Source organism: Suricata suricatta, chromosome 12 (assembly GCF_006229205.1).
Source record: "Suricata suricatta isolate VVHF042 chromosome 12, meerkat_22Aug2017_6uvM2_HiC, whole genome shotgun sequence".
NCBI lineage: Eukaryota > Metazoa > Chordata > Mammalia > Carnivora > Herpestidae > Suricata > Suricata suricatta.
The window spans coordinates 58,085,636-58,099,159 of record NC_043711.1 but is presented as its reverse complement, the minus strand read 5'-3'; the positions used below and the strand labels follow the sequence as shown (position 1 = coordinate 58,099,159).

At 39.1% G+C, this 13,524-nt stretch overlaps 1 protein-coding gene across 4 annotated transcripts in view; it reads left to right on the top strand.

Moving 5' to 3' along the window:
* GINS1 (GINS complex subunit 1) overlaps positions 1 to 13,524 on the top strand; it is a 31,425-nt gene continuing 17,901 nt past the window's right edge. For 3 of the 4 annotated variants that reach the window (XM_029916793.1, XM_029916791.1, XM_029916792.1), the window contains exons 1-2: positions 1 to 204; positions 4,539 to 4,603. In XM_029916793.1, coding sequence (XP_029772653.1) covers positions 130 to 204; positions 4,539 to 4,603 — 140 coding nt within the window. In that variant the 5' untranslated portion in view covers positions 1 to 129. The remainder of the gene's footprint in view (positions 205 to 4,538; positions 4,604 to 13,524) is intronic. The other variant, XM_029916794.1, reaches the window with a different exon arrangement.

The following is a 13,524-nucleotide window of genomic DNA, read 5'->3' as shown; positions in this document are numbered from 1 at the left end:
TGCGGAGGCGCGTATCCGCAGCTGGGGGACTGGGAACCATAGTACGGTAAAGAGGGGGCTGTGAACCCGGCAACCATTTGGTGTGGAAGAGGGCGTTTGAAGAAGCCACGGGACCGGGGCGCGTTCGACATGTTCTGTGAAAAGGCCATGGAGCTGGTCCGCGAGCTACACCGCGCGCCGGAAGGGCAGCTGCCAGCCTTCAATGTAAAGGAGGGCGCAATTCACGGGGCGGGTGGTGCTGAAGGGGCGGGGTCTCAGAAACCTTGAAGGCGGGCTTGAGGGAAGGCATGGGCCGCGGGGGCGGAAAGTAGGAGGATCGGGCACCCCGAGGTTCTAACCTGTATATCCCTTGAGGGTGTACTTTCTCAGGTTTAGTTGGGAGCAAACATTTTGGAACACGGAAGGACAAAATATAGCAGGAAAAAGAGAGCATTCGTGTTACTGTCCCCCAGCGATTTGGCGAATTTCCTCATGAGTGTATTTCCTTCAATGTTTTTCCATGTATGGCTTTATTTCTGGTTCCTGTGTTTGATCAAGCATTTCTTGGTTGCCTGATAACAATCTTAGCATTTGTTGAGCATTCTGGCAGAAGCTAGTTCTGTAGAGCCGGACTGGGATTCTGACTCCGTCATGTGACCGTGGGACTCTTAACTCTGCTTTCCGTGCTGTCAGTTTCATCTACAAAAACGGGAAAGATGATAGTAATACAACTCAACTCTTCCTGTAGTGAGGGCTCTGCAAGTAGGTATATGCCAGGTTCTCTGAACAGTGCCTGACACACAGGAGCAGCGAAGTCAGTGTTTGCTGTATATTTTCTTTCTACTACTCCTGCTGCTGCTACTACTGTAACAATTACTCTTATTTTTGTTACTACCTCCGACAGGGTGACAAGTGCGTGGCCTACGTTAATCTATTCTCATAAGAACTCTGATATTTAAACCACTTTTTTCCAGCCATATACACATTTTTTGCCCATAGCCAGTAAGAATTTAAACCCTGACAGTCTGGCTCAAGACCTACACTCTAAATGTTATACTTGACTACTTCCCCTCTCATAGGGCAGCCACTATGTGGACGCCAGGACATGTTCTGCTGGTAGAGGGGCACAAAAACGAGTAATACAATACAGTGTGATGACACCAGAGAGGGGCATAAGGAGCAATCATTGTTGGTGTGGGCTGGAGTAGAAGAGCAGGTGTTGGGCCTGGAAGGATGAGGTGACCACTCTGAGAAGGAAGATAGAGCCTGGGTGGCTCAGTCAATTAAGTGTCTGACTTTAGCTCAGGTCATAATCTCACGGTTCGTGGGTTTGAGCCTTGAATCAGGCTCTGTGCTGACAGCTAGCTCAGAGCCTGGAGCCTGTTTCCAATTCTGTGTCTTCCTCTCTTCTGACCCTCCCCTACTCATGGTGTCTCTCTCTCTCTAAAATAAATAAAAACAGAAAAAAAATTTTTTTTGAGAAGAAAGATAGGCATAGCAACCAAAGGATACAACAGTACAGACACATGGTCACATAGGTAGTGGTGACTGACAGTATGTGTAGAGAGGCTAGGAAGGTGGGTTCTAGGCCTAGGAGATTGGGTGGTTATGCATAAAACGTTTGGAAACTGATAAAGGATTTTAGGAGTGATAGGGCAGTCTTTTATGTTTTCAAGATAGTGGTGGTAGCACTATGGGGAACGAATTGGAGACAAGAAAGAATAGAGACAGTGGGATGATCATGGGTGGTTATAATAGACTAGGTGAGAGCTGTATATGATCCGAACTGTGTCTAGTCACTGGACCTGGAAATCAGCATCTGGGTTTCAGAGACAAGGCAAACAGGACTTGTAACTGTTGGGATAGGGGTGGGTAATGAATGAGGGAGTCTCAGGGAGATTCTCTCTCAGGTACTGTTATCAGATTTCAGGAGGAAGAGTGTTTGGGGAAAGGCAAGTTTTGCTTTGAACATTAAAGAGAACCTCATCGGACATTTGGATCATTTTCCAGATGAGACTGAGCCAAGAGAATTTATAGATCCAGTTAAGGGATTTGTCTGAACTAGAGCATATATTGGATGCAGAGCCTCACCTTGAAGATAGGTTTTCTAGATTTCAGTCTGTCGTTCTTTCAGGACTGTTACCTCATTTAAAAAGTTACGAGACTGTGGGAGGTTCAGCAGAGATGGTAGAAAGCTGAGACGTGCAGACTCTTAAATATGGCTGCAGTCGGACAACGAGGCGTTTTGGAGGTCATCTAACATAAGAGGAAACAAACCCAAAGAGGCAGAGACTCGTCCAGCAGTAGTGGGACAAACCCTTAGTCCAGCTCTCTGTTTCACTGAAATTTTAAGTTAAGTGTTGCTTTACCACTTTTTTTGGGGGGTGGGACCAAGTATGGGCCTTAGAAGTTGTAAGATCCTTCCTTTTTCTTATTTTTAAATTTAGTTTTGAGAGAAAGAATTATGAGTGGGAGAGGGGCAGTGAGAGAGGGAGACAAAAGTTCCAAAGTGGGATCTGTGCTGACAGCAGAGAGTCTCATGTGGGGCTCAAACTCATGAACCCAAACCATGAGATCATGACCTGAGCGGAAGTTGGATGCTTAACCGACTGAGGCACTCAGGCGACCCAGATCCCTCTTTTTTGGGTCTTAGTTTGCAGAGCACTTTTTGCAGCTTTTGTTCCATGTGCACCTTCCACTGACAAACTCACCTGCTAGCCAGGTGACTCAGCACCCTGGTATCTGGTCACTCTTTGATACAGCCAAGCAGGGACAGTACAGTCCATCTGATTGATCTACAGGCCATAGACCCATGACCCCACTCGACCCTTCAAGAATCATTCTTTCCTGGAAGATGATAGTCACTGAGTTTAGAGCAAGGACTCTGCCTTGTTCATTCTCTCTCAATGTTAGGTACTGTGTTGAGCAAATTGAAATGATTATCCACTTTCTGGATGTAGAACTGGTAATAGTTTAAGTGAGTTTTTAGAAAGATTATCTTGAGCTTCCAGCCTGAAGTGGGAACACAAAACAGTGCCATTTTCACTATAGATTAAAAAATCTAAATCTGAAAGCATGTGTGTATTTTTACAAAATTATTTCACACTTGGCTTTTGTATGCCTGCAGATCTCTTCATTGTATAGGAGTTTTCAGCTATTCCTGAAAGTACTATTTGCTGATAAAAGGAATATTCTATAAATATTTCTATATTGTTTATATTAAATATTTTATACATAAGAAGTTATTAACATACTTTTCTCATGCCTAATTGCTTTGTAGGACTGGTTTTTTGTGTTATTAGTTTTATTGAAGTAAATTTATATACAACAAAATACAAATTTAACAGGTTTTTTAGTTTTACAAGTGTATATATCTGCATAACCAGCACTGCAGTCAAAATTTCTGTCATCCTCAGGGTTCATTTTCCCTTTTTTGTGGCTACGTAGCACCTGAGCTTTACTCAATCACTGGTTATTTTGTTCTGGATTTCACTGTGTCATTCCTTTTTATGGCCAAATAACATTCCATTGAATGAATATACCGTATTTGGTATATCGTCACTTAATGGACATTTGGGTGTTTCCATTTTGCAGCTTCCATAAATAATGGTGCTCTGGGGACATCTTGGTGGCTCAGTTAACCATGCTCTGGGGGCATCTGGGTGGCTCATCTGACTCTTGATTTCGACTCAGGTCATGATCTCTCTCTCTCTCCCTCTTCCTCTGCCCTGTCCCTGTTGTGGATGTGCATGCTCTCTGTCTCAAAAAGAATGCTGTTCTGAACATTTATGGACACGTTTTTGAATGAATATATGTTTTCAGTTCTCTTGAGTATATATATATATATATATATATATATATATATATATATGTATGTATATGTGTGTGTGTGTGTGTGAATATATATATGTACACATACATATATACACACACACACATATATATTATATATTAATATATATATATAATACACACACACACATATATAGCAGTGGAATTGTTGGGTAATATGGTAATTCTATGATAAACTTTTGAGAAGGGTGCCAGGGTGGCTCAGTCAGGTAAGCATCTAACTTCGCTCCAGTCATGATCTCCCAATTCATGAGTTCAAGCCCTGCATCTGGTGAGCTCAAGCCCTGCTTTGGGTGGACATGAGCCCCGCACTGGATGAGCCCCACTTCTCTCTTTAACCCTTAGAGAATTCTCTCCCTCTCTCCCTCTCTCCCTCTCTCCCTCTCTCCCTCTCTCTCCCCCTCCCCCTCTTTCTACCCTCCCTCTTGTATCCTCTGTCTCTCTCAAAAAAAAAACTTTTGAGGAACCATCAGATTTTTTCATAGGGCTCTACCGTTTTACATTCATTCCTATCTATAATGCATGAGGGTTCCAATTTCTCCTCATCCTCACTGACACTTGTTAGAGCCAGTCCTCTAGGTGTGAAAGATACTGCTTTTTGATAAGATTTAGTATAAATCAAAGATAAACTTAGGGTGATGAAATATTGCTACAGACTTAGTAGAGGAATTAATGGATATATATCAATGTCATTTTATATGTTCTAGGAAGATGGACTCAGGCAAGTTCTGGAGGAGATGAAAGCTTTGTATGAACAAAACCAGTCTGATGTGTAAGTTTTGATGAGATTGATATTTTACTATTTTTAAATTAGGTTTTTATTATTTATTTTTTTAATGGTTTCAGGAGTAGAATTTAGTGGTTCATCACTTACATATAACACTCAGTGCTCATCCCAACAAGTGCTCTCCTTAACACCCATCACCCATTTAGCCCATCCCACCAATCCAGCACCCCTCCAGCAACCCTCAGTTTGTTTTCTGTATTTAAGAGTCTCTTATAGTTTGCCTCCCTCTTTTTATCTTAGTTTTCCTTCCCTTCCCCTATTTTCATCTGATTTGTTTCTTAAATTTCACATTTGAGTGAAATTACACGGTATTTATCTTTCTCTGACTGACTTTTTTCACTTAGCATAATACACTCCAATTTCATCCACATTGTTGTAAGAGTCAAGACTTCATTCCTTTTGATTCCTGAGTAATACTCCATTGTGTATGTACACACCACATCTTCTTTATACATTCATTGGTCACTAGACATTTAGGCTCTTTCCATAATTTGGCTACTGTTGATAGTGCTGCTATAAACATTGAGGCACATGTACCCCTTTGAACCAGCATTTTTGTATCCTCTAGATAAATATCTAGTAGTGCAATTGCTGGGTTGTAGAGTGGTTCTATTTTTAATTTTTTGAGGAACCTCCCTACTGTGGTCCAGAGTGGCTACACCAGTTTGCATTCCCACCAGCATTGCAAAAGTCTTCCTATTTCTCTGCATCCTCACCAACATCTATTGCTTATTATTTGTTCATTTTAGCACTTTTGGCAGGTGTGAGGTCATTGTGGTTTTGATTTGTATCTCCCTGATGATCAGTGATGTAGAGCATCTTTTCATGTGTCTGTTTGCCATAAGGGTATCTTCTTTGGAAAAATGTCTATTCATGTCTTCTGCCCATTTCTTCACGGATTATTTGTTTTTGGGTGTTGAGTTTGATATATTCTTTATTTTTTTAATTTAAAAAATTTAAGTTTATTTATTCATTTTGAGAGAGAGTGAGCAAGTTAGGGCAGGGCAGAGAGAGAGGGAGAGAGAATCCCAAGCAGACTCCTCACTGTTAGCTTTGAGCCTGATGCATGGCTCAAACTGACAAAATGTGAGATATGACCTGAGCCAAAACTGAGAGTCAGATGCTTAACTGACTGAGCCACCTAGGCCCCCTAGTTTGATATGTTCTTTACATATTTTGAATACTAACCATTTATCTGATATGTCATTTGTAAATATCGTCTCCCCTTCCATCGGTTGCCTTTTAGTTTTGTTAATTATTTCCTTTGCTGTGCAGAAGCTTTTTATCTTGATGAAGTCCTAGTAGTTCATTTTTTTTGTTTGTTTGTTTCCCTTGCCTATGGAGACATGTCTAGTAAGAAGTTGCTATGGACAAGGTCAAAGAGATTGTTGCCTGTTTTCTCCTCTAGGATTTTGATGGTTTCCTATTTTAGATTTAGATCTTTCATCCATTTTGAGTTTATTTTTGTGTATGGTATAAGAACGTGGCCAGTTTATTCGTCTGCATGTCACTGTCCAGTTTTCCCAGCACCTTTTGTTGAAGAGTGTCTTTTTTCCATTGAATATTCTTTCCTGCTTTGTTGAAGATTAGTAGGCCATACATTTGTAGGTCTATCTCTAGGTTCTCTATTCTGTTCCATTGATCTGAGTATCTGCTTTTGTGCAGTACCATGCCGTCTTGATGACTGCAGCTCTGTAATACAGCTTGAAGTCCAGGATTGTGATGCCTCCAGCTTTGGTTTTCTTTTTCAACATTACTTTGGCTACTTGAAGTCTTTTCTGGTTCCATACAGATTTTAGGGTTGTTTATTCTAGCTCTGTGAAGAATGCTGGTGTTGCTTTCATAGGGATTGCATTGAATATGCAGATTGGTTTGGGTGGTACGCACATTTTAACAATATTTGTTCTTCCAAACCACGGGCGTGGAATGTTTTTCCATTTCTTTGTGTCATCTTACATTTCTTTCATAAGCTTTCTATAATTTTCAGTGTACAGGTCTTTCATCTTTTTGGTTAGATTAATTCCTAGATATTTTCTGGTTTTTGGTGCAAGTGTAAATGGGATTGATTTCTTGATTTCTCTTTCTGCTGCTTCATTATTGGTGTATGGAAATGCAGCTGATTTCTGTGTATTAATTTTATAACCTGTGATTTTGCTGAATTCATGGTTTAGTCCAGCAGTTTATTGGCGGAGTCTTTCACGTTTTCTACGTACAGTATCATGTCATCTGTGAAGACTGATAGTTTGACTTCTTCCTTGCTGATTTGGATACCTTTTATTTCTTTGTGCTGTCTGATTGCTGAGTCTAGGCCTTCCAATGCTTTGTTGAACAATGGTGGTGAGAGTGTACATTCCTATCATGTTCCTAACCTTAGAAAGAAAGCTCTGTTTTTCCCTATTGAGGATGATATTAGCTGTGGGTCTTTCGTATATGGCCTTTATGATCTTTAGGTATGATCCCTCTGTCCCTACTTTTGCGAGGGTTTTTATCAAGAAAGAATGCTGTATTTTGTCAGATGCTTTTTCGGTATCTATTGAGAGGATCATGCGATTTTTATCCTTTCTTGTATTAATGTGCTGTATCACATTGATTATTTTGAGGATCTTGAACCAGTTCTGCAGCCCAGGAATAAACCCCACTTGATTGTGGTGAATAATTCTTTTAATCTATTTTTGGATTTGGTTTGCTAGTATCATGTTTTTGCATCTGTGTTCATCAGGGAAATTGGTCAGTAGTTCTCCTTTATAGTGGAGTCTTTGGTTTTGAATCAGTGTACTGCTGGCTTCATATAATGAATTTGGAATGGGGCGCCTCCATGGCTCGGTCTCATGTCATGATCTTGTGGTTCATCGGTTCAAGCCCCACTTCGGGCTCTGTGCTGACAGCTCGCTCAGAGCCTGGAGCCTGCTTCAGATTCTGTATCTCCCTCTCTCTCTGACCCTCCCCTGCTCACACTGTCTCTCTCTGTCTCTCAAAAATAAATTAAAAACATTAAAAAAAATTTAGAATGAGTTTGGAAGTTTTCCTTCCACTCCTATATTTTGGAACAGCTTCAAGAGAATAAGTGTTAACTCTTTAAATGTTTGGTAGAATTCCCTGGAAAGCCATCCAGCCCTGGACTCTTGTTTGTTGGATTCAATTTCTTTACTGGGTATGGGTCTATTCAAATGTTCTATTTTTTCCTGTTTCTGTTTTGGTAGTTTATACGCTTCTAGGAATTTGCCCATTTTTTCCAGTTTGCCCAATTTGTTGGTATATAATTGTTCATAATATTCTCCTATTAATGTTTGTACTTCTTCAGTGTTAGTTGAGCTTTCTCCTCTTTCATTCATGATTTACCTGGGTCCTTTTCTTTTTTGATAAATCTAAGTATAGGTTTATCAATTTTGTTAATTCTTTAAAAGAACCAGCTCCTGGTTTCATTAATCTGTTCTATTGTTTTTTTTTTTTTTTTTTTGAGATCACTGATTTCTGCTCTAATCTATGCTAGTTTTGGGTTTTATTTGCCGTTCTTTTTCCATCTCCTTTAGGCGTGAGGTTAGGTTGTGTATTTGAGACATTTTTTTTTTTCTTTAGGAAGGCCTGGATTGCTACATACATCCCTCTTATTTTGTTATATACTTCTTTCTTGGTTTCTTTTCTATTTTCTTGTGGTAAAATACAAATAACATAAAATTTGCCATCTTAACCATTTTAGTGCACATTTCTGTAGTATTAAGTATGTGCATAATGTTACACAGGCATCCACACCAACCATCTTCATACCCCTCATCCTGTAATACTAAAACTCTGCCCATTAATTAATTATACATCTGGTTTCTAAATGTGATACTTGTCTAATATCTAAGGAGATGTAAATTTTATAGGGAAAAACCAAAATTTTTCCCTCTCTACAGAACACTGCAGTATAGGTCATGCACATAGTTGAAAATCAGTGAATATTTGTGGGATGAGGGAAGGACCATTTTGCCTCCATTTTAACTCACTTTATTACAAGGATTTGGAAGAGTAGTCCTTTTAAAATAAAAACATGATAAAAGACCATACTTTCTGAGCCATATGTTAGTTTTGTCTTTTATCCTAGCATGATAAAGGAATTCCAGAAGGTTAGTTAACACTGTGTCTTTTTTTAATTGATAGTTTATTGTTAAATTGGTTTCCAAATAACAACCAGTTACCCACAAGTGCCCTCCTCTATGACCATCACCCCTCCTTCCTCCCTCCCCTTCCCCTATCAGCCCTCAGTTTGTTTTCAGTATTCCAGAGTCTCTCATGATTTGTGTTCCTCTCTCTCCCCCCAACTCTCTTTCCCCCTTCCCATCCCTATGGCCCTCTAGTAGGTTTCCCCTGTTAGACCTGTGAGTGACAACATATGGTATCTGTCCTTCTCCAACTGACTTATTTTGCTTAGCATGACACCCTTGAGGACCATCCACTTTGCTACAAATGGCCAGATTTCATTCATTCTCATTGTCATGTAGTACTCCATTGTATACATATACCACATCTCCTTGATCCATTCATCAGGGGATAGACATTTAGGCTCTTTCCATGATTTGGCTATTGTTGACAGTGTCGCTATGAACATTGGGGTACATGTGCTCCTATGCATCAGCACTCCTGTAACCCTTGGGTAAATCCCTAGCAGTGCTATTGCTGGGTCATAGGGGAGTTCTATGGATAGTTTTTTGAGGGACCTCCATACTATTTTCTAGAGCAGCTGCACCAGTTTACATTCCCACCAACAGTATAGGAGAGTGCCCCTTTCTCCAAATCCTCGCCAGCACCTAGAATCTCATGATTTGTTCTTTTAGCCACTCTGACTGGTGTGAGGTGGTATCTCAGTGTGGTTTTGATTTGTATTGCCCTGATGATGAGTGATGCTGAGCATCATTTCATGTGCCTGTTGGCCATCTGGATGTCCTCTTTGTAGAAATGTCTGTTCATGTCTTCTGCCCATTTCTTCACTGGATTATTCATTTTTTGGGGTATGGAGTTACTGGTGAGTTCCTTGTAGATTTTGGATACTAGCCCTTTATCTGATATGTCATTTGCAACTATCTTTTCCCATTCTGTCGGTTGCCATTACTTTTCTTGATTGTTTCCTTTGCAGTGCAGAAGCTTTTAATCTTGATGAGGTCCCAATAGTTCATTTTGGTTCTTGATTTCCTTGCCTTTGGGGATGTGTCGATTAGGACATTGCTGCAGTTGAGGTCAAGGAGGCTCTTTCCTACTTTCTCCTCAAGGATTTTGATGGTTTCCTGTCTCACATTCAGGTCCTTCATCCATTTTGAGTTTATTTTTGTGTATGGTGTAAGAAAGTGGTCTAGATTCATTCTTCTGCATGTTGCTGTCCAGTTCTGCCAGCACCACCTGATAAAGAGGCTGTCTTTTTTCCATTGGATACTCTTTCCTGCTTTGTCAAAGATTGAATGGCCGTAAATTTGTGGGTCCAGTTCTGGGTTCTCTATTCTATTCAATTGGTCCATGTGTCTGTTTTTGTGCCAATACCGTACTGTTTTGATGATGACAGCTTTGTAGTAGAGGCTAAAGTCTGGGATTGTGATGCCTCTCGTTTTGGTTTTCTTCTTCAATATTACTTTGGCTATTTGGGATCTTTTGTGGTTCCATACAAATTTGAGAATAGTTTGCTCTAGCTTTGAGAAGAATGCTGGTGCAATTTTGATTGGGATTGCATTGAATGTGTAAATTTTTCTGGGTAATAACGATATTTTGACAATGTTTATTCTTTCAATACATGAGCATAGAATGTTTTTCCATTTCTTGGTGTCTTCTTCATTTCTTTCATAAGTTTTCTATAATTTTCATCGTACAGGTCTTTTACATCATTAGTCAAGTTTATTCCTAGGTATTTTATGGGTTCTGGTGCAATTGTGAATGGGATCTGTTTCTTAATTTCTCTTTCTGGTTCTTCATTATTGGTGTATAGAAATGCAACCGATTTCTATATGTTGATTTTGTACCCTGCAGCTTTACTGAATTCATTAATCAGTTCTAGAAGGCTTCTGGTGGAGTCAATTGGGTTTTCCATGTAGAGTATCATGTCATCTGTGAAAAGTGAAAGTTTGACTTCTTCTTTGCCAATCCTGATGCCTTTTATTTCCTTTTGTTGTCTGATTGCTGATGCTAGGACTTCCAGCACTATGTTAAACAGCAGTGGTGAGAGTGGACACCCCTGTCGTGTTCCTGATCTCAGGGGGAATGCTCTCAGTTTTTCCCCATTTAAGATAATATTTGCTGTGGGCTTTTCATAAACGGCTTTTATAATGTTGAGGTAAGTTCCTTCTATTCCGACTTTCTCAAGGGTGTTTATTAAGAAAGGGTGCTGTATTTTGTCAAGTGCTTTTTCTGCATCTATGGACAGGATCATATAGTTTTTATCTTTCCTATTGTTAACGTGATGTATCACATTGATGGATTTGCGAATATTGATCTAGCCCTGCAACCCAGGAATGAATCCTACTTGATCATGATGGATAATTCTTTTTATATGCTGTTGAATTCGATTTGCTAGTATCTTATTGAGTATTTTTCCATCTGTATTCATTAAGGCTATTGGTCTGTAGTTCTCTTTTTTTGTTGGGTCTCTGGGAATCAAATTGATGCTGGCTTCGTACAATGAGTTTTGATGTTTTCTTTCTATATCTATTTTTTGAAATAGTTTGAGAAGAATGGGTATTAGCTCTGCTTTAAATGTCTGGTAGAATTCCCCTGGGAAGCCATCTGGCCATGGGCTTTTATTCATTGGGAGATTTTTGATAACTGATTCGATTTCTTCACTGGTTATCAGTCTGTTCATACGTTGTATCTCTTCCCATTTGGATTTTGGTAGTGCATGCATGTTTAGGATTTGTCCATTTCTTCTAGATTGTCCAGTTTGTTGGCATATAGTTTTTCATAGTAATCTCTAATGATTGCTTATATTTCTAAGGGATTAGTTGTAATAGATCCATTTTCATTCATGATTTTGTCTATTTGGGTGTTCTCTCTTTTCTCTATAAGGAACCATGTTAGAGGTTTATCAATTTTTTTTTTTTTTTTTAAACCAACTCTTGGTTTCATTAATCTGCTCAACTGTTTTCTTGGATTCTATATTTTATATTTCTGCCCTGATCTTTATTATTTTTATTCTTCTGCTTGATTTGGGGTGCTGTTGCTTCTCATTCCCCTTCTCATTCCTTTAGGTGCTCTATTAGATTTTGAGTTTGTGCTTTTTCTAGTTTCTTGAAATAGAACTGGATTGCAATATACTTTCCTCTTAGGACTGTCTTTGTTGTATCCCAGAGAGTTTGGACTGTTGTATTTTCGTTTCATTTATTTCCATATATTTTTAAATTTCTTAATTACCCGATTAGCTCAATCATTCTTTAGTAGAGTGGTTTTTAACCTCCACATTTTTGGAGGTTTTCCAGATCTTCCTGTGATTGATTTCAAGTTTCATAGCATTGTGATCGGAAAGTGTGTATGGTATAATCTCTATTCGTTTATATTTATGGAGGGCTGCTTTATGCCCCAGTATGTGATCTATCTTGGAGAATGTGCCATGTGCACTTGAGAAGAAAGTGAATTCCCTATCTTCAGGATGCAGAGTTCTAAATATATCTATTGATTCCATCTGTTCCAATGTGTCATTCAGGTCCATTGTTTCTTTAGTGATTTTCTATCTGGTTGATATATCCATTCCTGTAAGTGGAGTATTCAGATCCCCTGCAATTAGCACATTCTTATCAGTAAGATTGTTTCTGTTTGTGATTAGTTGTTTTATGTATTTGGGTCGTCCCGAATTAGGTGTATAGATGTTCATAATTGTTAGCGCTTCTTGATGTAGAGACCTGGTAATTATTATATAATGTTCTTCATTTTTGGTTACTGTCTTTACTTTAAAGTCCAGTTTATCTGATATAAGTATGGCTACTCCAGCTTTCTTTTGACTTCCAGTTGCATGATAGATATTTTTCCATCCCTTTACTTTCAGTCTGGAGGTGTCTTCAGGTCTAAGGTGAGTCTCTTGTAGACGACAAATAGATGGATTTTGTTTTTTTGATCCATTCTGCTACCCAGTGTCGTTTGATTGGAGCAGTGAGTCCATTTACATTCAGTGTTATTGAAAAATATGGGTTTAGATTCATTGTGTTCTCTTTAGAGTTTTTGTTTGTAGTGGTGGCTCTGGTGTCTTATATTCCTTGCTACATTTCCCTCATAGAGTCCCTCATAGGATTTGGTGGTGATAAAGTCTCTCAATTTTTGTTTCTTTGGGAAAACCTTTATCTCCTTCTATTTTGAATGACAGGATCGTTGGATAAAGAATTCTTGGCTGCATATTTTTTTGTTCATCACCTTGAAGATTTCCTGCCATTCCTTCCTGGCCTGCCAAGTTTCATTAGATAGGTCTGTTACCACTCTGATAGGTTTCCCTTTGTATGTTAGAGTCCTTTTATCCCTAGCTGCTTTCAGAATTCTCTCTTTATGTTTATATTTTACCAGTTTCACTATGATATATCGTGCTGAAGTTTGATTCAAGTTACGTCTTAAGGGGGTTCTTGTGCCTCTTGAATTTAAATGTCTATTTCTTTCCCCAGATTTGGGAAACTCTCAGCTATAATTTGACCTAGCACCCCTTCAGGACCTTTTTCTCTTCTTTAGGAATTCCTATGATAAGGATATCATTCTGTTTGATTGTATCACTCAGGTCTCAAATTCTCCTTAGTGCTCTGGGATCAATTTCTCTCTTTTTCTCCGTTTCCTCTTTTGCTATAACTGTGTCTTCTAATTCACCTATTCTCTCTGCCTCTTGAATCCATGAGGTGGCCAACTCCATTTTATTATGTACCTCATTAATAGCATTTTTTTAATTCATCGCAGCAATATGGAAGGTCCCTAGTCAT